This window comes from Eublepharis macularius, chromosome 1 (assembly GCF_028583425.1).
Source record: "Eublepharis macularius isolate TG4126 chromosome 1, MPM_Emac_v1.0, whole genome shotgun sequence".
Classification (NCBI taxonomy): Eukaryota; Metazoa; Chordata; class Lepidosauria; order Squamata; family Eublepharidae; genus Eublepharis; species Eublepharis macularius.
This window is the reverse complement of record NC_072790.1, coordinates 251,055,517-251,082,297: the sequence shown is the minus strand read 5'-3', so window position 1 is coordinate 251,082,297 and position 26,781 is coordinate 251,055,517. Positions and strand designations below refer to the sequence as shown.

At 50.0% G+C, this 26,781-nt stretch overlaps 1 protein-coding gene across 1 annotated transcript in view; it reads left to right on the top strand.

The window, feature by feature from the left end:
- The window catches only part of POGZ (pogo transposable element derived with ZNF domain), a 48,162-nt gene extending 23,746 nt beyond the window's left edge, over positions 1 to 24,416 (top strand). The window contains exons 3-19 of the mRNA XM_054997824.1: positions 1,182 to 1,340; positions 2,697 to 2,872; positions 3,240 to 3,348; positions 4,398 to 4,577; positions 5,820 to 6,020; positions 6,948 to 7,057; positions 8,317 to 8,651; positions 10,967 to 11,121; positions 11,702 to 11,802; positions 13,266 to 13,412; positions 14,672 to 14,806; positions 16,739 to 16,911; positions 18,529 to 18,669; positions 19,495 to 19,554; positions 20,452 to 20,564; positions 21,366 to 21,390; positions 21,520 to 24,416. Of these exons, the coding sequence (XP_054853799.1) occupies positions 1,182 to 1,340; positions 2,697 to 2,872; positions 3,240 to 3,348; positions 4,398 to 4,577; positions 5,820 to 6,020; positions 6,948 to 7,057; positions 8,317 to 8,651; positions 10,967 to 11,121; positions 11,702 to 11,802; positions 13,266 to 13,412; positions 14,672 to 14,806; positions 16,739 to 16,911; positions 18,529 to 18,669; positions 19,495 to 19,554; positions 20,452 to 20,564; positions 21,366 to 21,390; positions 21,520 to 23,095 (3,896 nt within the window). The 3' untranslated portion in view covers positions 23,096 to 24,416. The remainder of the gene's footprint in view (positions 1 to 1,181; positions 1,341 to 2,696; positions 2,873 to 3,239; positions 3,349 to 4,397; positions 4,578 to 5,819; positions 6,021 to 6,947; positions 7,058 to 8,316; positions 8,652 to 10,966; positions 11,122 to 11,701; positions 11,803 to 13,265; positions 13,413 to 14,671; positions 14,807 to 16,738; positions 16,912 to 18,528; positions 18,670 to 19,494; positions 19,555 to 20,451; positions 20,565 to 21,365; positions 21,391 to 21,519) is intronic.
- The last annotated feature ends 2,365 nt before the right edge of the window (positions 24,417 to 26,781 follow it).

Below are 26,781 nucleotides of genomic sequence, written 5' to 3'. Positions count from 1 at the left end.
TTGTCGATTCAGCTTGCACGCGAGTGGGACTTGCATTGTGACTGGGCTTTGTCCAGGAGTTGCCTTTGTTGAAGGCGTCTCTGTGCCTGGAAAGCCTTGGAAATGTTTGCTTCATAGGAAACAATGGAGAGTGGCTTGGGGGGGCAGCTAGTTCAGGGGCTCCTTAGGATTGGACCTTGGGACCCAAACTTCCTGAAACTGTAGGAGTTTTTAGTGGATAGAAAGGAGTAGTAAAGGTAAAGGTAAGTCCCCTGTGCAAGCACCGAGTCATTATTGACCCACGGAAGGAGTAGGTCTCCTGCAGATTTGGAGGAATTTGCTTGAAAAGTGGGCTGGACCCACAATGGCTCCCATCTTGTCTGGATTCAGCTGTACTTTGTCCACTGACCTCCAGTCCCAAGGCAGCATCGCACATACTGCTCTTCTGGGGCTGACTGTGTGACCTGTTATTATGTAGAGTTGGGCTGCATCCACACCTCCTTGGATAGTGCGCTGTTCTGGTGCTGTAGCCCTCTTTTGCAATGGGATCATCTTGTCCACATTGGAAAACCCTGTTGTGAACTATTGCTGTTGCACAGCGTTAGTGCAATGTCAAGTATTGTGCAACTGTAGCCAAAGAGTTATTTAATGACCACTTTCAGTTTAAGTGGCGAAACATTTTTGGGAATGTACCATTTGAGGTTGCAGGATGAGGTGGATGCACGATTGAATATATTTTCTTCGGCACGCCCCAGCCAACATCCCATAGAAAAACAGCCATCCTGCCCTGTCTTTCCTAGGGAGCATTTCAGAGAAGAGTATTAAAACATAGCTCCAGAGGAGTTAGCCGTGTTAGTCTGTAGTTGCAAAATAGTAGAGTCCAGTAGCACCTTTAGGACGAACCAACTTATTTGTAGCATAAGCTTTTGAGAACCACAGCTCTCTTCATCAGATGCATCCGACGAAGAGACCTGTGGTTCTCAAAAGCTTATGCTACAAATAAGTTGGTTCGTCCTAAAGGTGCTACTGGACTCTTTACTATTAAAACATACAAACCTGTCCACCACCATACACACTAAAGAGGGCACAGGCATAATGATCAAACTGTTTTTGCTGTCGTGAGGCCAACAAAACTCTGTTGAAGTAGACCACTTGATGACGTGACTTGAGCTGTTAAGTATCCTGAATTTCCTTCCCGGCAGTTTCAGTGAGTGTGCAACCAGTCGCCACTCCCATGCCGATCGTTGCCCACGCGTCCATCGGCGGTAACCTCTCCACGCCCACGCCTGTCAGCAGCAGCGGGCCGGTCAACAGCGATGGGACGAAGAAGACACTTGTTACGCTCTTTGCAAACAACAGCAGTAAGGAGAAAGACTTTGAGATTCACGTAATAAGTAGCAGCCTTTAGAACGCTCTCGACATCCATAGGCAGTATGGGGGGGGGGGGCTGCTCTGTGCTAAAAGTTAAAATCCTGCAGTAGTGTTCCAAATAAAGCTGAATTGTGTAACCTGTATTAATAATGTGGATTAACCAGGCTCACGTGCTTTCCCTTATGTATTTGGCCAATCTGCCTATTTTGTATAAATAATTCTGATCTTGCTAGAGAGCAAGCAAGAGAGAGAGCCACTCCAGGGCACTGAAGCCTCTCTCTCTCTCTCTCTCTCTCTCTGTGTGTGTGTGTGTGTGTGTGTGTGTGTGTGAGAGAGAGAGAGAGAGAGAGAGAGAGATTTTATATAGCGTTCGATACTGCTTTGCAGCTCCTTATCAAACACACAAACATCTGTCTAGAGTTTATTTCACTTTATTGAAAATACACCCTAGTTTTTTCATGAACCAATTAGAATATAAATGGTTATTAATATAAATCCTATAAAAACAGAACACAGAAAGACAAAAAGAAATAGTTTGCTAACATTTCCTAATACATTCTAAGTTTAACATGATCAAAGTTTCTATGAAATGCATAGGTAAAGATAAAGTCTCACCTAAATCCTCTCAAGAGATTTCTTCCATCAGAGCTCTGCCATTCTATCTGAATTTGCATTTTTATAAGTCATCATATGCAAATATCTAAGATCTGTTCACGTGATCGCACAAACAAACGATAATTGGTCTGATGCTTAATTGAATATTCATAGTTTCTATTGTATAACCTTCCAATTAGTAAAAAATGACGTTATACTCAAACTTGCAAAACAAAACTATAAATCTTTAAGAAATGTCAGAAAAAGTTAAGTTGAGAGATCACTATTGGTTGAATCTCTGATAGAGGAACATTAATCTTGATAGAGTCTGCAACTTTAATTAACTGTCAAAATATTAAAGCACACCTGTTAGATTTTCCTAACACTCAGGAAAAAAACACACAGACGGTTCATGCAAAGTTTGGAAGTTCATCTAGAATACAAGTACATGGCCGAGTATTGCTCAGTATTGATTATTGTCCTGTGCTTTTATCTGTATCGGTGCAACAGGGTGGTGGTCTTTTCCAACCCCCAAAGGCATCAGTTAGGAAGATTTCCTTGATTCGGTCCTTTGTTTTAGCAAGGTACGAGTGAGAAGGATGATGCTTTGGAGTGGCGATAGGTAAAACTGTGTGTCGTTTGTAACAAGTTCTACCTGCGGGGCTGACGGCTTTTCCTTGTGGTCGAAATGGCAGAAGGTAATCCCGCTTTGTTTTGCTCTGCTCTCCTCTCTCTCCTTTCTCCCCCTGCAGCCGGCACGCCTATAGTCCAGCAAGGGGGACAGCCGCTGATCCTCACGCAGAACCCGGCCTCTGGCCTAAGCACCGTGGTCACCCAGCCGGTCCTCCGGCCTGTGCAGGTCATGCAGAATGCCAACCACGTCACCAGTGCCCCAGTGACCAGTCAACCCATCTTCATCACAACCCAGGTGAGGAGGCCTTCCCGAGTTCTCCTGTGCTCTGCCAGGCAGCCGTGTGCCAGTCTTACATGGATATGAGTCAGCCAGACAGGGCTTTTGTTAATAGGCATCTTTAGCAAGTTAGAATCACCAATAGGCAACTGGGTGGGACCGTTGCAAAAGTTTCTACTTCTTCTTCGCCACAGCCAGCTAGGGCTGCCCCCGAATAAAGAAATTTTCATTTTTAACAGATGAAACCTCGTGTTCTTAGGAAGCCAGATTATGTTTCCGGTCCTGCTTTTTGTGTTCCCGTAGAATTATGGCCTACGTGAGACCTTGGTTATCTGTTTGTCGAAATAAACCTAGTAAAGCTGCTTCTTTTGCTTGTCCGATGCAGGGCTTCCCTGTGCGGAACGTCCGGCCTGTGCAAAACACAATGAATCAGGTGGGAATTGTCCTGAATGTACAGCAGGGTCAGACGGTGAGGCCCATTACTCTCGTCCCAGGTAAGGCAGAAATGGAAACAGTGAAGTGGGGTGAAAGCAAGGTGTGAAGATGCGAATAATAACCATAAAAAGGGCCCCCCCTCTGAACTAACATCTGGCATTTCTGTCCCCAGAATTTTCCAGTTTACAAACTGAGCGAGGGATGCATTCGGGATGTTGGAGGGGGCTGTATCGATATTTGGCGGGGGTGGGGACAGAAAATGATAGCCAGAGAAGAAGTTTGCACGCTGAAGAAATTTAACACTGTTGGATCGATGCCGAATTTAAGTCTTAATTTAAAAGAACTTGACTTTTGAAAGGGAGCTTTGACTCTCGAAAGCTTATAATCTGGAAATCTTGTTGGTCTTTAAAATACTACTGGACTCGAATCTTGCTGTACTATTGCAGACCAACATGGCTACCTTTCTGAAATTGCAAAAATGGTTTACTTTCTTATATTTTCCTTGACGTGTCTGACACACCTTGTCTGACAAATTAACCAGCGCCTTCTGCTGCATTAAAACAACAACAACAACAACAACATTCGATTTATATACTGCCCTTCAGGATGACTTAACCCCCACTCAGAGCGGTTTACAAAGTATGTCATTATTATCCCCACAACAAAACACCCTGTGAGGTAGGTGGGGCTGAGAGAGCTCCGAGAGAGCTGTGACTGAACCAAGGCCACTCAGCTGGCTTCAAGTGGAGGAGTGGGGAATCCAACCTGGCTCTCCAGATTAGAGTCCTGCTGCTCTTAACCACTACACCAAACTGCCTTCTGCAGGCATGTACAAGTCTAATTTTTTTGGGTTGCACAAACGTTGATGGGTTAGAGCCCTCAAAGGGGATTATGCTAAAATAAAAGCCTGCTACAGTGCAATCGTAAGTAGTGTTACTCAGCGGATGTAGACTGGAGTAACTCTACTTAGGATTTCAGTGAGAGTCTCTAAAGTGCCACAAGACTTGTGTTTTGTCAAAATGCTCCGAGGAAGATGTCCTTAGAACCAGAACAGCCTTTTCAGTGAAAGGTTAGGATCTGACCCGCCCTTCTTTGTTTTTCCCCAAAGCTCCAGGTACCCAGTTTGTGAAACCCGCCGTCGGCGTCCCTCAGGTCTTCTCCCAAATGGCCCAGGTGAGACCAGGTCCGACCATGCCGGTCCGACCGTCCTCCAACACTTTCACTACCGTCATTCCTGCCACTCTTACCATCCGGAGCACGGTCCCGCAGACCCAGGCGCAGCCGCAAAGTAAGTCCTCTCCCAGCACCTCCACCACTGCTACTTCAGCGCAGCCAGCAACACTGGGACAGTTAACTGTACAGCAGCCAGGGCAGTCCACTCAAGCTACTAACCCCAAATTAGGTAAGACTTCCCACGGGAGGAAAATCAAGAAAGAAAGAAAAATATATTCTCATTTGGTCCTCGTCGTCTTTCGAGTCCCCCCCATCCCAGAGAAATGCATGATGTTGTTCCATTCGCCTCTGTCTTGTAGACTTGCAAGGTAGCAGGCGTACTTCAGGTTGAGAGAGCAGGCTGAGACACAGCCCTTCCACAGGCTCAGTTCAGATGTAAAATGAAAGTATGGTTAGTTTGGGAAACCCAAGATTAAGCTTGCTGACTAACAATCGTACCCTGATTTCCCTCGGCAAATGCTAGTTTTTGGTGCTTTGGTTCTGGCTGGGATTCTTGGTGGTCAACACACGAGGCTGCTTCCTGCTGAGTCAGACCCCTGGGTCTTCCAGGGTCAGTTGCGTGTCTGACAAGCAGCAGCTCGCCAGGGTCCCACAGAAAGTTCTTTCCCATTGCCTATGATCTGGTCCTTGAAGCAACTGATCCAGTTAGCCTGGTTAGTCTGCAGTAGCAAACTAGTAGAGTCCAGTAGCACCTTTATGACTAACCAACTTTATTGCAGCATAAGCTTTCGAGAACCACAGCTCTCTTTGTCAGATGCATCTGACAAAGAGAGCTGTGGTTCTCGAAAGCTTGTGCTGCAATAAAGTTGGTTAGTCATAAAGGTGCTATTGGACTCTGCTATTTAAGCAACTGGAGGCGCTTGGGACCTTGAGCGTGCAAAGCGGATGCTGTGCTGCTGCTATGGCCCCTCCCACAAGCACACAAGAATGTTGCTATGGAAACAAACGCAGATTTAGCCAGGATGTCTGTGTTGGTATAGGACATAAAACTATGTGACCACCTTCACTATCGCCTTCACGTTGTGACTAGAGACGGGCACGAACCTGAATACGAACCAAAAAAACGAACCAGCCCAATGAATGTGAATGTGACCCCCCCCCTCCCATTTTTTTTAACTTGGGTGCAGAACACCTTATAGCGCAGTGTGGCATTTCTAAAGAGGGGAGATGTCTTTACGGCTACAGTAGCACCCTATGGGGTGTTTTGGCATGACTTGGGTTTCTCCTAATAAAATGTCTGCTCCAGCATCTTCCCCTTCCTCTTGAGAATGAAAAAAAACCCCTTTCCTTTTGACAGTGAGCATTGCCAGCTTCGTGACGGTGAAAAGGCCCGGAGTGACAGGCGAGAACAACAACGAGGTTGCAAAGCTGGTGAACACGTTGAATACAGTCCCTTCGCTAGGCCAAAGCTCAGGACCCATCACCGTCTCCAACAACAGCCCTGCCCATGGCTCCCAGAGAGGGAGCGTTTCCGAATCCTCCTCCTCCTCCCTGAAAGGTACGTTCTGCCGGGGCTAGGCCCGTCCCCAGTCGTAGCAACACACCCTCTCCTTCTGTTCATTATCCGTTGCGTGGGGAAAGGGAGAACGGACATGTTGACCAACAGCAAACGTGTTCTCCAGTTGTGAGTGGGTTGTTCCTTCTGGTAAGATTCACCATCTTTCTCGAGTCACTTTAGGGCGCTGGGCGAGTGCCCCAGTTAGTGGAAGGGCATCAGACCAGTAGCCCATCTAGTCAAGTGTCCTCTCTCACACAGTTACCGGGAGGGCTTAAGGGCCAAGGCCTTCCCCAGATGTTGCCTCCTAGCAATGGCATTCAGAGGTCTCCCATCCCAAATTTGTGGGTGCCAGCTGTTTGTGCGAGATCAGAGAGAAATGTGACACATTTTGATTGGTTGCAACTTGTGTTTTTGTTTCTGGCGGGTTTTTTTTATGGCGTCCTGCAACTTCTCAAAGGGAGGCCTGCTCCCCGCCCAGTTTCTGACCCTTCCCTCCCGCAGCGTTTGAGGTGTACTGAGCTCCCGTGCTGCAAGGACAGAAGCCACAATGGGCAAGATTACCCTTGGTGTCTAGATCAGGGTCCCCCAGTGTAGCATCCACCACTACTTCCCCCGGCCCGCAACCCACTGCTTGCAACTGTTGCAAGAGATGTGTGAGGCCGAAAAATCCCTTGCCTCCCTGAGGGAGCATCTCAGCATGAGGGTGGACAAGTCCCAGCTCCTAGCTGCTGCTCTTCCAGTCTCATGCGATGGTGGCATATGGAGCAGGATCCAATCTGCTTGACCAAAAGTGCGAAAAAGGTCCATTTTTAAAAATCCCTTTTTGGAGGTTAGCCCCCCCAAAAAAAAAGTCTGAGCCAAAAAAGAGGGTTTGAAAGGGTTCCTGGTTCCACTTTATTCTCTCTCCTCTTTCTTTCTGCGCTACAGTCAGTTCTTCGCCGATCCCCGCCTTTGATTTGCAAGATGGTGGAAAGAAAGTGTGTCCAAGGTGCAGTGCCCAGTTTAGAGTTATTGAAGCTTTAAGAGGCCATATGTGCGTAAGTAAACCCCTTTGAGAGGACAACTTCGCTTCGGAGAGTGGAAATGTGTCTGAATGAAGGTTGCCAGAAGGTTTACTCTTGGTGTGCGTGTGAACTCGTTGCCCCCCTTCCCCTCAGTTTTGTTTATTTGCATGCATTCAAAACCGCTCTTAAGCCTGCCTTTCTCCCAAAGAACTGGGGTCAAACAGATGGTTTTATGGCCAGGGGCTTTTTTTAAAAGAGGGAGACAGATTCACAGGGGAGGAGAAACAGTTCTGTCCGCAGCTAATAGCCATGACAATAGAGCCTCCATTTAGAGGAAGGACATCTGCCCACAGGGATGGGTTGCCCCCTTCATGCCCGGTTTATAAGCTTCCTGAAGGGTTTTAACTGGCTGCTACTCAGCAAGGAATGTTGGCCTTGATGGGGCCGTGGCCTGCTCCAGCTCGATAATCCTTACATTCAGCATCTTTATTAGAGGTGAAAGAAAGGGCCTTGTGTATGTAGCCATAATACTTACAGTTTATATCACGGAGTTGGAAGCACTTTGCACACACTGGGGTCTAGTCTCTTTCATTAGGGGAAGGCTACCTGTAACCAGGTGGGGAAGGCATTACTATTGGTCGAGCAGATTCATGGGATCATACCTGTCGGGTTGGATCCAGCCAGCTTTCTCACATACTCTCACCTCAACCCCCTCCTTCCTTTAACTCCTGTCTTACACGGCTGTAGTCCATGCAGGTCCCATGATCCCCAGATGCCAGCCCCTTGGTGTGGGGCGGGGGGGATCCCCCCATCCCCACCTTGAACCCTTAACCCTGCTCACCTGGCTGGTAGAGGGGAAAGGAAGGGGAAGGCAGGCTGGGGGCCCAGAGCATGCAGTGAAACATTGTGTGTGCACACTCTGGAGGCCCCAAGGACACCACTTCCAGTTGAAAACCGGAAGTGACATAATTGGGGCCTCCGGGGAGCACGCGCATGTGAGGAAGCCAGATCGGGGGGCCCTGTCTGCAGCATGACCACCCATCCCCTGCTTTGAAGGTAATGGGGGGCTTTGTATCAACCCCTGCCTCATTTCTCCCTTTCCTATTTGTATGCCTAAAAACCTGCCTTCGGTGTAACGATACAGTGCAGACTCCCCCCTTTTTTTAAAACTGAGGGTCAAAAAGGGAACACAAGGGCATGCAGAGGAGGGCAGCCGTCTGCACAGCTACTCCATAAAAGTTCCCACCCTTTGGGGGAGCAAAATTCACGATCCTCATTCTTCCTCCCTCCAGTACTGCTGCCCTGAAATGGTGGAATTCCTCAAGAAAGGGAAGCCCTCAGAGTCTGAACCAAATATCCAATCCCCCAAGCCCTCCTCCCCGGAGAAGAACGCTGCCGTTGCCTCTCCGCCTTCCTCCACCCCCATCCCCGCGCTCTCCCCGCTGGCCAAAGTCTCCGAACAAACCGACGGCACGGGGGACGTGTCTCAGAGCAAGCTGATCATGCTGGTGGACGACTTCTACTACGGCAGGGACAGCGGCAAAGCCAGCCAGCTGCTGAATTTCCCCAAGGTGCCGACGTCCTTCCGGTGCCCGCACTGTACCAAGAGGCTTAAGAATAACATACGGTAATGATCATGGGGGAGGGGTGGTGGCTTGTGGGAAGCCCCTTCTCAGAAGCCCACCCTCGCTTTCGAGCATCTTGCATTGGGGGTGGCCTCCTTATGGGGAAAGAACTGCCATTTGTGCTGGACCAATTGTAGTTTTCGGGGTGTCCTTCAGGGGCAGCCCCACGTAGAGCATGTTGCAGTAATCCAACCAGGAGATTGCAGAAGCATGGATCAGCGTGGCCGGGTTGGCTAGATCTAGGTAGCAATAAAAAGCACTCCTAGCCGCCATGTCAGTCTGCTTTTCAGAGAGCAAGGCAGGGTCTGTGAGCAGCCCCGAGCTCCTGACCTGCTCTGAGAGACCCAACTTCACTCCATCTAGGGCAAGTAGATTCAGTCTCTTTAGAACATCAGCCTTCCCAGCCCGCCTCACCTCTGTCTTGTCTGGATTCAGCTTCAGTTTCTTCTGCCTTAGCCTTAAATAAGTTTAGGCTTGGTAAGGAAGCATTGCATAGATGGTACTTCAGTTCCCCCCCCCGCCCCCAATCATTTTTGCGGGGAGGGGGGATTTTTTCAGTTGCTTCTAAATTTCCAGAAGTTGCATACCTCTGCTTATGTTACTTGTTAGTTCCCCAAGAGGTCACATGTCAGGTGGGGTTAGTTCCCCAAAGAGGTCACATGTCAGGTGGCCCCACCCACCTGACTCTCAGCCATTCTGGGCCCGTTTTGTCCTGGATTGGGGTTGAAACGGCCCGGATTGGGCCTCTGATGGGTGGTGGATCGCTCTCCTGCTCAGCAGCACCCCGATCCTGACCATTTTGGGCCCCCGTTTGGCCATTTTCAGCCCCTTTTTGCCATTTTGGGCCCAATTTCGGCCCTCGATGGCCAGGATTGGGTCCAAAATAGCCAGGATAGGTCATGCCAGGGAGTGTGGCATATGCAAATCAGTTATGCTAATGAAACGTTTCCGGTGCTGTCAAGGGGTGTGGCATATGCTGATGAGTTATGCTAATGAGTTCCTCCAGCTATTTTTCTACAAAATGACCCCTGATTATCTGAAAAACGTTGACACTACCCACCTAGCCTGCTACCATATTAGCAACAGCATTCATTCCTTGTTACTAATTTTATGAAACGACGAGTCTCTAAAAAGACATTTTCCACAAAAGAATCAATCATTACCCCACATCTCTTGTGAGGGGTTAAACCAGGGGACAGCTGAGGTTGTATGTGGGTTTCCAAGGTAAAGAGAGAAGTAGAACCATGTAGGGAGACAGTTGTGGTGTAGCGGGCAAGGGGCAAGGGAACCTTTTCCTCTGCAATGCAGAGGCACTCCAAAGGGATCTGTCGAGGCTGGGCGAGTGGGCATGAACGTGGCCAATGAGCTTCAACGTGGCCAAGTGCAAAGTAATGCACATTGGGGCCAAAAATCCCAAATATAAATGCACAATGATTGGGTCCTAACTGGCGGAGACCGACCAAGAGAGAGATCTTGGAGTCGTGGTGAATAACTCACTGAAAATGTTGATATAGTGTGTGACGGCAATAAAAAAGGCCAATGCTATGCTGGGGGTTATTAGGAAGGGAATTGAAAACAAATCAGCTAGTATCCTAATGCCCCTGTATAAATCAATGGTACAGCCTCATTTGGAATACTGTGTACAATTGTGGTCACCACACCTCAAAAAAGATATTATAGCACTGGGAAAAGTGCAGAAAAGGGCAACTAGAACGATTAAAGGGATGGGACACTTCCCCTATGAAGAAAGGTTAAAGCGCTTGGGGCTCTTTAGCTTGGAGAAACAACAACTGAGGGGTGACATGATAGAGGTTTACAAGATTATGCATGGGATAGAGAAGGTAGAGAAAGAAGTATTTTTTCTCCCTTTCTCACAATACAAGAACTCATGTGGGCACTCAATGAAATTGCTGAGCAGTAGGGTTAGAACGGATAAAAGGAAGTACTTCTTCACCCAAAGGGTGATTAACACATGGAATTCACTGCCACAGGAGGTGGTGGCAGCTTCAAGCATAGACAGCTTCAAGAGGGGATTGGATCAACATATGTGGCAGAGGTCCATCAGTGGCTATTAGCCACAAGGTAGAGATGGAACTCTCTGTCTAGGGCAGTGATGCTCTGTATTCTTGGTGTTTGAGGGTGGGTGGGCAATCAGTGGGAGGGCTTCTAGTGTCCCTTCCCCACTGGCAGACCTGAGGACACCTGGTTTTTTGACTACTGTGTGACACAGAGTGTTGGACTGGATGGGCCATTGGCCTGATCCAACATGGCTTCTCTTACGTTCTCAGCAACATCTCTGTCTGCTTTCTACCCCAAGGTTTATGAACCATATGAAACACCACGTCGAACTGGATCAGCAGAACGGGGAAGTGGATGTCCACACTATCTGTCAGCACTGTTACCGGCAGTTCAACACCCCCTTTCAGTTGCAGTGCCACTTGGAAAACGTCCACAGTCCGTACGAATCGACCAGTAAGTCCCCCTCAACAGTAATTTTGTTGCACGGCAGGAGAAGGCGGGACAGCTGTCTCAGGGCCCTCCCCTTCCGCGTCCACCAGCGTAAGGAGGGAATTGAACGAGGCTTCCTTCCCAGGTCCCATTCTCCTGTATGGCAGAGAAGGGCCTGTTGAAAAAACTTTCCAAATGATAACTGCGATTGAGTCATATCTGTGTGAAAAACCATCACAATTCTGCTGCGGGGCATAACCCGTATATGGGGGTGTCTTGTGCTTGCGCAACATCCAGCCCAACCTGCCCTCGGAAGCAGTACGGTTTTTGCTCGCCCCCCAAATGCCAGCAGGGTCTTCCCTCAGGAGGGTGTTCCTCAACTTTGGTGCGGCCCCTGGGAAAGCCCTGCCCCACACGGCTCTTTGCGCTCCACCTCCCAGGGTGTGGGGGCACTCAGAGCAGCTCCTCCGAGCATGACTTGGATGCTCGAGTGGGCTCCTGATTCCTCCTCCTACAGCACCCTCCTCAGCAGGTCTGCTCAGCCTCAGGTCTGTTCCGTGGGGCTTGCTGCCCGTCTGCTCAGCATGTTTCCTCTTCATTCCAGCAAAATGCAAGATCTGCGAGTGGGCATTTGAGAGTGAGCCCATGTTTCTGCAGCACATGAAGGACACCCACAAGCCAGGAGAGATGCCCTACGTCTGCCAGGTACTACGAACGCTTCTGGGAAGCGCGGGCGGGGGGGGGGCTGGATCCTGTGACTCCACTCCACTAGCAAGAGGCACTTTTTTTGGCAGACAGACTCTTCACCTGACGCAAGATATTCTCTCCAACATCCTGTGTCAGAGGAAGGCTCCTTGTGTTAGAGGAAAGTGCCTTTCTGAGAAGAGCAAATTCACAACCCTTGATTTTAAACCCGCTGAGACCTCCTTGATTTCCTCACTGGGTCCAGCCTAGTCTGACCACCAGATTTAAAGGCAAAACCTTGCTCATAGAAAATCATCAAACCCTGGAGAAAGCTAAAGCGAGAATTTGTATCTCTGACGTGTTAATTTTCAATACGCAGCAAATGTTTCGTATGGAGTCAGGTTAAACCGTGCAATTTCCCCACCTGTCAACTGACGGGTACAGTGCAAGATCATCTTCCATCTCACCTATGTTTTGTATCGGGGGCTCAGGTAGAGAGGGAAATGGGTAGAAATTTAACTTCCTTCCACATGCACTTCCTTGGAACTTCAGCTAGGGTTGTATCTCACTTTGTGGGCAACGCTGAAGTGCAAAATATCTCTGGCGTTTTGCAGGCAGCAGAGATTCAACAGGCGTTCTTACGTATTTATTCACTTCATTTATACCCTGGCCTTTCCCCAAACTGCCTGCCATACCTCTCCTCCCTTTTATAACAACCTTGTGAGGCAGGTCAGGCTGAGTATGTCTAACTGGCCCAAGGTCACGCAGCCAGATTTCACGGCAGAGCCGGCATTCGAATCATAGTCCAGTATTCTAACCACTATTCACTGACGAAGCGGGGCTTGACTCTCAAAAGCTTATGCCCTGGAAATCTTGTTGGTCTTTACGATGCTACTGGACTCGAACCTAGCGCCACCTATCACACTGGCTCTCTTTTTCCCGTCACAGAGTAGCAGCAAGGGGGGTCGTGGTGGGAGGAAGGAGAGCTGCCCTGAGTAAACTCAGAGGGTTCTCCATCAGGAGAAGAGTTGGCCCTCCTGCTTCTTTCTAGTGGGCCTGCTCTCCTCCGGCTGGGTGTTCAATAGAGATGGGCACGAACTGGAAAAAAACCGAACCATGTGGTTCGTGGTTCATCAGATTTCATGAACCCCCCCTGGTTCGCAAACTGGTTCATCTGGTTCATGAAAACGTCACATCCAGGTCAGAAAATCGTCACTTCCGGGCCAGCAGAAAGTAACTTCCAGGTCAGCAGAAGGTCTGCAGGAAGTCCATCCCCTGTTGCCTAGGAAACTGATTGATCGGCACCAGGCTGTCTGCAGTAACGAACCAAAAAACGAACCAGCCTAAAAGTTAGCGACAGTTCGTCAGTAATGGGATCTGTAGAACGGCTGGTTTGCAAACCACGAACTGGCCTAGTTTGTCATGAATTTTGGTTCGTGCCCATCTCTAGTGTTCAACACTCCCCCATTATTGGCTCCCACTAGGTCTGCCAGTACCGCTCCTCACTCTATTCAGAGGTGGACAGCCATTTCCGAATGGTCCACGAGGACACGCGGCATCTCCTCTGCCCTTACTGCCTCAAGGTCTTCAAGAACGGCAACGCTTTCCAGCAGCACTTCATGCGGCATCAGGTAAAGTCGTGACCCTGGCACCTCCCAGCTAGGCAGGGACATTTCACATGGGAGCCATGGACGGGGGACATCTTTCTGGGCACATGTCACTCGGCCATCACAGGACTCGGGCACCCTGAGATCAGAATGTCATATGTTTCCTAGCTATGTAGAAGGGAGAATTTGATTGCCTGCAGTCTGAAGGGGGTGTGGTGATGTCCTGCCTAAAAACCTTCTTGCAAGTAGAAAACTAATACCACAGGCAGAAAGGTGCCAGGCATAGTCCTTTCTGTGCCATACAGACTTTCCACTTGCTGAGTGTTTAAGAAGTGACACATAGAACTCACTTCTACCTTTTGAGAGCTTAGATTTAGCATCTTATTCTCATATCATTCTGCTGAATATCTTCATTCATTTCTTTTGCCTTATCACTAATTACCCTCAGGCAGTTAACAAAATTAGTCCAGTAGAAATAGGCCAAAAGGACAAATAAGTGGGTCCTAGATCAAATCAAGCCTGAATTTTCCCTAGAAGCTAAAATGACAAAACTAAGGTAGTTGTACTTTGGTCACATCATGAGAAGACAAGAGTCTCTGGAAAAGTCAATAATGCTAGGAAAAGTGGAAGGCAGCAGGAAAAGAGGAAGACCCAAAGAGACTCAATAAAGGAAGCCACGTCCTCCAGTTGGCAGGATCTGAGCAAGTCTGTTAATGACAGGGATGTTTGGGGGGTCTTTCCTTCATAGGGTCACCATAGGCTGGAGGCGACTTGACGGCACACAGAAATATGTAGAAACCCTTTCAATTAACAAATTCATTATAAATGCCAGTTTAGAGCCACGGGGCACCCTGGCGGCAGCAACATGGTCAGCCCAATTGAATTGGTGCCCTTCAACCATCTCCAAATCCTTACCTGGCTGGCTTCCCAAGGGGGAGAATTGTTCAGGCCCTTCCACGTGTCGTTTAGCTCTTGTTGTGCAGCTGATTTGGCGCTGTTCAGCTACGAGGCTGTTGTCTGCCTACAGTCCTGCTGTTGCCTGGGTTACATGGGTTACCCTCTATGAAGGGTTGGGTGGTAGGTGGCCTTGCCTTCCAAACAGGACCAATAAGTACTTCTGGGCCCTCCTGGTAGGATCCTGTCATGAGTGATGGGATTGCTGCCTCTGAGATGCACAGAAATGTGGGTGGGTAGGAATGAGATCCGCCCTGCCGCCCTATCACCTTCTTGCTCAGCAGCCCGTCCCTAACACTCCCCGCGGGGCATCTTCGTTTCGTTTGCAGAAGAAGAGCGTCTACCACTGCAACAAGTGCCGTCTTCAGTTCCTCTTTGCCAAGGACAAAATCGAGCACAAGCTGCAGCACCACAAAACCTTCCGCAAGCCCAAGCAACTGGAGGGACTGAAACCAGGCACCAAGGTACAGGCAGCTGGGGGGGGAGGGGGGATGTAGAAGTTTGGCAGCAGCAGGGCACCGGACCTCAGCGGCCCTGGTCAAGGCCACGGAATCTAGCAGCCACTTGCCTTGGGGCGAGTCCAAGTTGCCACCAGGCAGTTAGACAAGGGAAGGTTGGCCAAGGGTGAACGTGCGGTTACTTTTCCTTTTAAGCCACAAACGAGAGTAACAGCTGGGCTGGCGGAATATTGGTAGGCTTTATGGGGGAGGGGGGGAAGATAGAAATATACGCAACACTTACTGACCGACTTGCCTATCAATCCCAAACTTTTGCCTGTCTAGTTCTGCTTCATCTGCATTCCCCGGCCACTTAGCTGCCCTGCTCCCATCACCAAGTACTTTCGCACAGGAGGGATAATAGGGCTCAGTGGCTGAGCATTTGCTTTGCGTGCAGAATGACTCCGGGCGACAGGTGCTGAGGAAAGCTGTTCTCTGCCTGTGACTTTGCAGAGCTGATGCCAGTAACAGGAGAGAGCAAGCTACGGGGACCAGCAGTCCACACGATATATTATACAAGCAAGGGACTCACAGAGACTCACAAGCCCCTATGCCAGGGGTGGGGAACGTCCGGCCCACAGGCCGAAGTCATTTGGACTGGCCCGCGGATAGCGGCGGAGCTACAGGCGAACCCCCCCACCCCCGATCCTACCCTTCCTCCCCTGCTCCCACATACCCACTTGGTGGGGGGTGCTCTCCTGCACTGCGAGAGCAGGCGGCGGCGAAAGCAGGCTGCTCTTGCTGCCACCACCTGCTGTTGCCAGTGCTGCCCACTGCCTCCGCCGCTGCCACCAAGAGCGACCCCCAGCGCTGGCGAAAGCGGCCTGTGCCGCAGCGGCAAGAGCAGGTGGCGGCGGGGGGCACTGGCGACAGAGCTGCTGCCACTGCCACCATCACCACAAGTGGGCCACAGCAGTGGCGGCAAGGAGAAAGGGAACACAAGCGCCCTTTTTCCCGCGCGCATGATGTCGCTCCTGGAAGTGACGTCATAATGCACACTGCGTGATGACATTATTTCCGGGAGCGACATCACGCGTGCGGGAAAGGGCCCTCCCTGCACGAGACAACATAAAGTTGGCCCTCGGCGGGAAAAAGGTTCCCCACCCCTGCCCTATGCCTTTAGCTGTGCCAGTTTGCGGGCCAGGAGACTGAAAGCACATCGCACGGCCTTTCATCCCATGCCACGGCTGATCACCTGCCTGGCAGGAACTGTGCAGGGCCCTGTCAGACAGCCAAAGACTCCACCATCTTGGTAATGTCCAGTACCATTTTGGACTGGCATGTTGGAGTGGTGCCAGCCCCTGCGACATCTGCATGGTTTGGTTTTAAGAAAGATTCATGAGCCATTACAAAAGCTAAATAGTCATGTATTAAATTTAAAAAAATACAGACCAGATGAGTTACATGTTTCTTCCAATCATGGGGACCAAATACAAGAAAGATAATAGGGAAGAACAAGACGGAAACAGATGCCGTGAAATACAGGCTGACTGAAATAGGCAGCAGAGAGGCGTTTTGGTGCAGAGGTTACAGTGCTGGGCTGGACTCTGGGTGATCCTGGCTTGAATCCTCAGTCTGCCCTGGAAGCGCGTCTTTGGGCTAGTTACACCCTCTCCCTCTCTCAGTCTAAGCCCTAACCTGTCTCTCAGGTTGGTAGGGAGGATAAGCAGAGAGAGGGAGAACGATGTAGGCCTCCCTAGAGTAAGATAAAAATGTACCAAATCAAGAGTACAATGACTGAGTTCTGAGCGATCTTGTTTCGACTTGCAAGTGTTCCTGTGAAATCTGGTCTCTAGTCTGCAGATGGTCTTAGTTGAACTCTAAGGCCCTGTGTTTTTTTGTAGGGTTCCTGTTCTTCCTTTGGATCATTACATCCTTCTCTTTTGTGCTCGGCTGCAGGTGACCATTCGGGCCTCTAGAGGCCAGCCCCGGACGGTGCCCCTCTCTTCCGGTGACATGCCCCCAGGCCTCATGCAGGATGCTGCCTTGGTGTCGGCTTCTTCGGACCCCCAGCCCAACTTCCCGTACCCGCCATTCCAGAGGAACGTCCAGAAGAAAGCCGTCAGGAAAATGTCAGAACTTCTTACCAAGTTTCAGGCTAAAATATTGTTTTGTAAAGAAGTCTTGTTTTGGATAGTGGTGGAATGTCTCAGACGGCCCAGATTTTGCCTTTCCTTTCTTCCTTGGGTGGATAAAACTCTTTTAACTCCTGGAGCCGTGTTCTAGCCAGTAGCCAAGCCTTACCAATTAGGAGGGGGGCGGCTCAGTGGTAGAGTCTCTGCTTTGAATATAGAAAGTCTGAGTCCAGTCAATCCTCCACATCTCCAATTTTAAAAGCTCGGGTAGGAAATAATGAGAAAGACTTCCAACAGAGACCCTGGAGAGCATTGTAGAATCATTAAGCTGGAAGGGGCCTTAGAGACCATCTAGTCCAACCCCCTGCCCCATGCACTGCACTGAAGTTGACAGACCAAGAGTCTGACGCAGGAGAAAACAACCTTCATGTGGATTTGGTCCCTTAGCAGCAGGAAGGAAAATCACCCTTAGCATGAACCAAATGACTGGCAGCTCTCGGATTTTGCCAGCAATATCCAAATTCTCCCAGGGTGGTCCAGGCACTGGACTGAGCTCCTCTCTGTCCATTAGGAGGCATCGGTTTTTGACCTGGATGGGCCTTCGTTTTGAGCATCACATCTTAATTTTGGGTCGTCTTAAAAGTATTTTTCCAAGTTGTTTTCCAGCTTCTTTCTGAAGCACGGAGGCCCACTGGACCAAAATAGAAAATGCAGAATTGGGTCAGATCCTGTGGGCTTGTTCTGCTCACAGCAGTGCCTTCCTTTGAAGCAAAGAGCCTGACGAGTGCTTGCACCAGAGAATGGCGTCACTGTAAGCAGAACACATCTGCAGGGTCCAGCCCGTGATCGGGATCTTGCTCCAGGGTGCAGCTGGGCCCATACAGAATCCAGACAGCCCCTGGCTAGAGAGAGCAGGATGGTTCCCTTTGCTTGGGTCCCCTCGCTGCTCCTCAGTATTCTGGACTGCTTGGGTAGCCTGGCCCCTTCTGAAGGAAGCTGGATGAACAGGGAACCAAATCTCCCGGAGAGGGGGATGCTCCGACCTGTTTTCAACGCCCCGAAGCCTCCGTTCTTTGCTTCGGAGGCTGCTGTACTTTGAATTTTGAAAGGGCTCGACGTTAGAGCTTTCAGCTTGTGGAAGATAGCCCAGTGACATTTTATTCCTGCCAGTGCCTTACTTTCCCTCGGTGCTTTGAGGCGAACATGGGGTCATACTGCTGTTCATCATCTGAACGTTTCCAAGAGGGATGTCGCTAGCTGAGTCCTGCTTGATTCCCAGGAATGTTGAATAGGTCAACCCTCCATGGGATTTTTAGTTTTCTTCTTTAGGAGTGCCATGTGCGTGTGTTTATTCATACACACACACACACGTTTTCATAAGAGAAGATCCTTCATATTTGGAGCCAGTCCCAGCACCTCCGGCAGTGTGCGTGTAGCTTGTCTGGGGCCCTCTTATGAAAGCTTGCCCCCTCCATCCCTCTTCGCACTTACCTTGCCTTGTTCATTCCAGCTCCTCCCTGAAACATTTTGCAATCCAGTTGCTTGCAGCAGGACTGGACTGTCTCCGTGGCCTGTTGGCTGGCCCCTGACTGGGCTGTCCCTTTGTGTCCACAGGAGCGTCCTTGGCAGGCAGACGTGCCTGGAGTGCAGTTTTGAAATCCCGGATTTCCCCAACCACTTCCCCACCTACGTCCACTGCTCGCTGTGCCGTTACAGCACCTGCTGCTCACGCGCCTACGCCAACCACATGATCAAGTAAGCACTGCGTAAGGGGCCGGGGGGGGCGGGGGCGGTGCAGATAAGAGACAGTCCCAGGCTGCAAAAGCTGCAGAAGACCAGCATAGCAGTTTTTTTATTTAATTTTATTTATTTATTTCAAATTTCTATTCCGCCCTCCTCGCAAGCGGGCTCAGGGCAGATAACAACATATTAAAATGCAATAAAAATTAATCTGCGTTAAAACATCATTAAAACAGCATTGTATTAATACACATTTAAAACAGGGTGGTGGACAGCCTTCACAGGGAGGGTTAAGATTTTATGCACCTCTTTTTCCAGGCCGGCGGGGGCCCAGCCTCAGCCATGTGCCTGGCGGAACAACTCTGTCTCGCAGGCCTGGCGGAAGGATAGTAGGTCCTGCTGGGCCCTGATTTCAGCGGACAGAGCGTTCCATCAGGTGGGAGCCAGGACTGAAAAGGCCCTGGCTCTAGTCGAGGCTCGGCAGGCCTCCTTGGGTCCAGGGACCAACAGCTGTTTGTCCCCTGATCGGAGTGTCCTCTGGGGAATATATGGGGAGAGACGGTCCCTTGGACATGCTGGTCCCAGTCCTCACAGGGCCTTACAGGTCAATACCAGAACCTTGAATCTGATCCGGTACTCCACTGGGGTCCTCCACAGTAGGTCCTCGAGGGTTAGAAAGTAAGTTACAACTGCAAAGAAATCTCAGAAGCCAGGGAGGGTGGCTGAGGTGGTTTGAAGGGGTCCAGCTTTGGGCAGGGGCAGACCAGGTGGTTCCAGGGCAGCGAGTCGGTCACGGTTGTCACATTTTGCCTTGGTTTTGTGCTTTGTCCTTCCAAACAGCAACCACGTTCCTCGCAAGAGTCCGAAGTATTTGGCCTTGTTCAAAAACTACACAATCTGGTAAGGCGGAATGCCTCCGAATGAATTGCGGCCCTCCTGGCATCACTTGATTTGTGTTTCTGCCTTACTTTGTCACAAATGTGCAAACTGGTTTAATGCTTGTTCCTGGTCCCTAAACCACCCTGGGAACTGTAGTTTTGTGAAAAGGCTACAAGATTGCTAACGGAGAATCCTCAGCCTCCTCACTATAATATTACAGTTCTCAGGCTTTCTTGGAGGGGGAGAGGGGAAGGGGAATACCCAAAGTTGGTGCAGAACTGATCTGTTGGTAGTATGGAATATGCAACGCTTCTTAAGAGCTGGGTGGGTGAGAACATAAGAAAACACTAAAAAAACTGAAGGAAAACCTTAAAGTAATTAAACTACGTATGAAAGAAAGGATGGCAGTGAAAGCCCTCAGATCGCTTTTGCTAATGGCACGGCTTGCGACGGGAGAAGGTTCTTTCTGCCGGAGAAGGCCCCGCCACTAGCAAAAGAGATCTCTGTGATTCAACCCAAGCTTGTGAGTTTCTTTCTTTTTACAAATAAATTTCTTAAGGCAAGACAAATTCGGATTTTTTTTTCCCAGGGAAGAACATTCTAAAGTTTAGACTTGAAAATTCTGAGGACTAGGCAAAGCACCTAAGTATAAATGGCCTCTTTTTTTAAAAAAAGTATTTTGAAGCATTTAGATGCTTTAAAAATACAATTTAAACGATTTCTCGGATTACTGGCAAAACCCTCAAGAATTGCATGGAAGGACTTGAGGCTCCCCACTGCGATGGGATCTTGTCTTGTAACGGCTGGAGCGAGATGTGTGGTTAGTGGTTAGTGGGGAAAAGTTTTATAATGGGTGTGTTTCCTAGCGGCAAGTCCTTCCACTCTCAAGTGGGCCCCCTTTTCTCTTCCTTTCCCTAGTGGGGTACGGCTGGCGTGCTCCGCTTGCCTTTTTGTGACGTCCGAAGGCGACGCCATGGCCAAGCACCTCGTCTTCAACCCATCGCACGAATTCAGCAACGTCATTCTCCGAGGTAAGGGCTGGAGGCGATACCGTTTGGCTGGCTTTCCCGGCCACGTCTTCCCTATCACCCGTGCGGCAAAAGCAGTGAAAGCAAATAAAAACATGCCCTTCTCCCCATTTCTCACCTTCCGCTGGAGGCAAGTAGGAAAAAGAGAGAAAGCAGACCCCTCCCACTCAGTTGCCCCGCACTGCCCTGGCCACCTGCCACACCTGGCTGGCCCACAGCTGTGTGCTAGTGGTGGCAGCACAGGGCAACTGAGTGGGAGGGCTGGGAGGCTGCCTGCTCAGTTATCCTGTGCTGCCGCCGCCAGCACACGCTCCTGGCCCGGCCAAAGCAACTGCGGGCCAGGCGCAGCAGGCGGCCGGGGTGGTGCGCGTGTGTCCTCCCAGCCCTCCTGCTCAGTTGCTCTGCACGCCGCGCCAGCTGCCTGGCTCGCAGCTGCTGCGCCCAGCTGGCAGTGCGGGCTGGTGGTGGAAGCAGCAAAAGGCAGCTGAGCAGGAGGGCTGGGAGGCTGCAGCAGCTCAGCTGTGTGCCAAGCATGGCAGGCGGCCGGGGCGGCACACGGTCAGCTTCCCAGCCCTCCTGCTCAGCCACCAGCACTGCTGCTGCCAGCTCTGTGGTGCACGCCCGTGCCCTGGTCAGTGCTCGAGGCGGCTGCCAGCACCACCTCCATGGACGCGCCAGCCCTGTTTGAGTCCAGTTGCCAAGATCTTTAAGTGCATTGGAAGGCTGGTATAAAACAGCACCCTGACCCTGTATTTCAGGCAGCAAGCCTAACTTCCTGTTCTCTTTTTCTCTCTCCTTTTACAGGTGCTACCTGGGCTTCGCTTCCAAGGTAAATCTTTCACAGTGTCTCACCTTGCCGATTCTGTTGCTTTGCCACCCACCCCCCTGTGCTGAATATTTGTTCTTCTTTCTAAAGGAGACATCTGATCTCATTCTCTTCTGTTTTCTTCCCTTAAAGACCCAGCCAGCCCATTGACGGCGGTGTGAAGGCGCCGAGCTCAACTTACCCCCCAAGCAAAGTTGCTACTGTGAACACACCATCTCCTCCACCAGAGGAGGAGAAGAACGAGGCAGCGCCTAAGGAGGGGCCCGAGGCCATCCAAGAGCCGGCAGCTGCCCCGGAGGAAGAGTGCGTCAGTGTGGAAGACCAAGTTCAGGAGCAGCCGGTGAAAGAATCTCCCGAACCAGTCAGCAGAAAGGAGCAACTGTCTGTGAAGAAGCTCCGGGTGGTGCTCTTCGCTTTGTGCTGCAACACGGAGCAGGCGGCAGAACACTTCAAGAACCCTCCGAGGCGGATCCGGCGTTGGCTGAGGAGGTTCCAGGCCTTCCAGGAGGAGAACATGGCATCTTTGTCCGAGGGCAAGTACCTGAGCTTAGAGGCTGAAGAGAAGCTGGCGGAATGGGTCCTGACGCAGCGAGAGCAGCAGTTGCCGGTCAACGAGGAGACGCTCTTCCAGAAGGCCACAAAGATTGGGCGATCGCTGGAGGGGGGCTTCAAAATCTCGTACGAGTGGGCCGTGCGGTTCATGCTCCGACATAGCCTCAGCACGCACAACCGCCGGGCAGTGGCTCACCCTCTCCCCAAAGACGTCGAGGAGAACGCCAACTGCTTCATCGAGTTTGTGCAGCGGCAGATCCACACCCAGGACCTGCCGCTGTCCATGATTGCAGCCATCGACGAGATCTCCCTCTTCTTGGACGTGGAAGTGCTGTGCAGCGACGACCGGAAAGAGAACGCCTTGCAGACGGTGGGGACTGGCGAGCCTTGGTGCGATGTCATTCTGGCTATCTTGGCCGACGGAACCATCCTGCCCACCCTCGTCTTCTACCGGGGTCGCGTGGAGCAGGCTGCAAATGTGCCAGAGACCATCGTCCTCGAGGCAAAGGAGAACGGGTACCATGACGATGAAGTCATGGAAGTGTGGGCCTCCAAAGTATGGCAGAAGCACATCGAGAGTCAAAACAGCAAAAGCATGCTAGTCCTGGATTGCCACCGGACGCATCTGTCAGAAGAAGTCCTGACTATGCTGAGCTCCTTCAGCACGTTGCCCGCCGTGGTCCCGGCTGGCTGCAGCTCCAAAATCCAACCTTTGGACGTTTGCATCAAAAGGACTGTGAAAAACTTCTTGCATAAAAAGTGGAAAGAGCAAGCAAAGGAGATGGCAGACTCCACGTGCGACTCGGACATCCTCCTTCAGCTGGTCTTGTGCTGGCTGGCGGAGGTCCTAGAGGTGATCGGTGATTGCCCCGAACTTGTACAGCAGTCTTTCCTAGTGGCTAGTGTGCTGCCTGGCCCTGACGGCACGGCCAACACGCCGACACGCAACGCCGACATGCAGGAGGAACTGATTGCCTCTTTGGAGGAGCAGCTGAAACTCAACAACGAGCCCCGAGACGAGGCCGACCTGCCTGACGGAGCCCAGCATGAAGAATCCACCAACCCGGAGATCCTCCACCAGCTCTTTGAAGGGGAAAGCGAGACGGAATCTTTCTATGGCTTTGAGGACGCTGATTTGGATCTGATGGAAATCTGAGAAACCCGCCAGAGAAGGCTTCTTGCTTTTCTTTGTTTTAACTCAGTGTTGGATTGAGGCCGTTTTCACTTCCCTGTGGATTTGTGGGCGTAGGAGCTTTGTAGGTGAACACGCAGGCTAGTAGCCATTTATGCTGTTCATTTCTTAAGGGGGTTTTTTTTTGTGCTTTTTTTTAAAAAAAAAATCACTGTGTTGGTATTTTCTGAAGATATATTGTGGGTGAATATTTTTTGGCATTTTCTTTACCTCACTGTATTATAGTTTCTGGGGGTTTTTTGTTTTTATATTGTGCAAAACGGTTTTTAATTATACTACATCATCAATGTGACCTTTTTGGAAGACGAGGAAAACCAGTGTGTAGCTAATGAATCAGTATCTCTAAATCTTTTCTCTTTTTTTTGTTTTTGTCTTAATTTGTCTTAACACACGATTGTTTTTCTTTAACACTCGGACCCAGAGAAGCAGGTTTCTGCAGCAACTCTTTTTTAAAAAGCGATTAACACATAAAACATTCTATAACGGCCCGTGGAAATTTGGGATTTCCTTTTTAAACAAGAAAGCAGCAATTGAATGTGTGTGCATCATTGTTTCCGGGAGGGAGAGGGTGAAACCTACCCGTTCTTTCGCCAGCCAGCGAGTGGATCTTTAGACATGGTAGTGTCGTACTTCCTCAAAAAGGGTTAATTGAAGATGCGCTCACAGAAAGTTACTTGGACTTCCTGACGGTTGACATAATAGTTTGCCTTTCTCCAGCTGAGAAGCCGTCAAGTCACCTGCTCCTTGGAATTGCTGACATTATACTTTGGAAAATCCAAGCCCAGCTTGGCGGTCTTTCTGGGTGGGAGATTTGGGAACTAATTCCGTGCTGGACCATTGACTTAATCTTTTAAAGCTATCCTTAGCTACTGCAGCCTGCTTTCTCCGACGGCATCAAGACACTACGTTCCCCAGAGGCCGTGCTCCGATCAAACCCAGCTGTGACATGCACAATGGAGGGAAACTTCTGTTTTTATTTTCCACTGCCAGCGTATAAAAAAAAAGAGGAAAAATGTTTTTTTCTACTGTTTGCATGTTTGAGAGTTTTTTAAATCGTTAACGTATTATGGTCTAAAAATGGAAGCATTTTGACATAAGAAAAAGTGGGACCCCCCCCCCTTGCACCATTTCTGTTTCTTTTGAGGTTTCAAGAACCTCCCTTACCACTCCCCCCACCGTGACTTGCAGGCAGCAGGAGGCAGGGCCGGGCCAACCTGTAAATGGTTCCCCTTTGAAATGTACATATGTGGAACATTTAATAAAGCCAGGGAAATGGATTTATAAACACGTGTTTTTATTATGGAGACCCATGGAAATTTCCAGCAGAAAATGTGTCCTGGCTGAAGGCCAGAGGGAGACCGTGCCCTGTCCCCTTGGCACTATTTGGTGAAGAGTCCCTGGAACAGGTTGAAATTAAATCAAAAGAGTTTTCAGCTAAACATTAGGAAGAACTTCCTGAAAGTTAGAGCAGTCCCTCAGTGGAACAGGTTTCCTCGGGAGGTGGTGGGCTGTCCTTCTTTGGAGGTTTTAAAGCAGAGGCTAGACGGCCCTCTGACAGCAATGCTGATTCTGTGAACCTGGGCAGATCAAGAGGGGGAGGGCAGAAGGGGTTACATCAGGGCTTAGTTCTCGTGGCCCCTTCTTACATGCCCAGGGTAAGGGGTCAGGTAGCAATTTTCCCCAGGCCAGTTTGGCTAGGGATCCTGACAGTGTTTTGCCATCTGGGCATGGAGCAGGGGTCAGTGTGTGTGTGTAGGGGGGAGGTAGTTGTGAATTTTCAGCATTGTGCAGCGGGTTGGACTAGATGACCCTGGAGGACCCTTCCAACCCTGTGATTCTAAGCAGCCCCCACCAAGCTAGCATTTCATAGAATCATAGGCTTGGAAGGCACCTCTCAAGGGTCATCTAGTCCAACCCCCGGTCTCCCTCTGCTTCGGGGTTTGACAAGAGATGTCCCAAAGGGCGCCGTGCAACGTATGGGCTGTCATTTCACACGCCGCAGCTAGCGAGGCTCATTTTGAACTCTTGGTAAAGTGCTGTAGGAAAATACCTTTAACCTCAAGGGGCAAGCACGCCCTTTGCTTTTAAATCTGCACAGGGCAAAGGCTTTTGCAGAGTAAAGCTGAAGAGCCACCGATGGAAGAAGGTGTCTGAATGGGGGGGGGAGGTGCTGAGACAGGATTCTATACCGTGAAAACAGGTATATGACAACTCTAAAACCTTGGAAGGTGCATGGCTAATGCTGAGGGACAGGAAGACTCCTCTGTGCCGCACTGGATTTGCAAAGCTCGGAAGGGCTTTCCTGATTCGGGCTGTGGGTGGCCCTGATGAAAGCACCCCCCTTTCCCCACTCATGCTGCAGTGGGCCGGTTGCGCAGTTAAATCCTAAAATCACTTTATGTTGGGAAACTACTGCCCTCTGGGGCTGAAGGTGAATGCGCTTCCACGTGCAGCCGTAAAGGGGCAATCTTCCAGAGCCACGGGCGCAAGCGGAGACAAGCTCTTTGGTCCCCTTGACAAAGAGCATCTGGAGGGGTAAGCGGGGGGACCCGCAGCAGAGGCCACACCTTTGGTCACACAAGGCAGACAGGCTTACCTGCTGATAAACCTTCAACGGCCTCTTTCATGCACAAGCACAGTAGTTCAAGAGTAGGTGTCCCCACCTGTCCTGCCAGTGTATATTTATGCACAAAGGACATCTAACCCTGGAACCTTCCGAGACAGCATTCTTGGGACTTGCTTTTAACTTTCCACTTTACCGGATTTTGATTCTCCTTTCCTTCATCCATTGCTTTTCAAGCCTTGCTCTACGAACTCCATGAAGTCTTTTTCAGCTTCTGATTCAATATGAGAGACCATTAAAACGCCAGTTCCCATCAGCCTTGGCAGAAAGGCTTGCCGGGAAGAACTTGAGGATTTGTTCTCTGTTCACTCAAAATCACTCTGTTGGAATAGACTTTGTACCTCACCCAAAAATGCGACCTTGAACAGGACTTAATGCCATGTCCTGTGGCATTCTCCCTTCCCCAAATGCTTTTTAAACTTTTTTTTATAACATCCAGCCTGAAGAAACCGCTTCGAGATCTCAATTGAACAGAAGCGGTATAAAAATTGAATTAAATACAAAATAAAAGGAATAAACCTACGTTCTGGTGAACTCAAAAGCCCATCTACAATGGGCTGTGTTGATCCTAGTAAAAGGTATTCTGTGTTTAAAGAGCCATTGACAAGTCATTTTTCCACACCTTTTTTTTAAGGAAAGGTTTGGGGATTGCGGAAGGGTGTGGGCGAACTGCTAATGAGCGCACTCTTTAAAAGTTGCCCAAACATTTGCAAACAGTCAAACTTACACAAATGTGGGTGGTTTCTGGCCATAGCCAAACAAATACAGATTTACTCTAGTAACGGTGCTGTCCCTGGCCCAGAGAGGAAGGATCCTGGTGCCAGAGGAGAGCACGGTGGTATCTAATCCCCTGCTTGCAGAACAGTTCTTTCTCAGGTTCCGTATTTTGTGCAGCTTTGCACATCCAAGTCTTAGTGAAGAGCTCTGAGGCTGATAAAATACCTGAAATCTGAATGTCTGCGTCTCTCTCCTGCACACCTCTGGTTAATCTTCCTCCACCTCTTAGATCCCCCCTCCCATCTGCTGA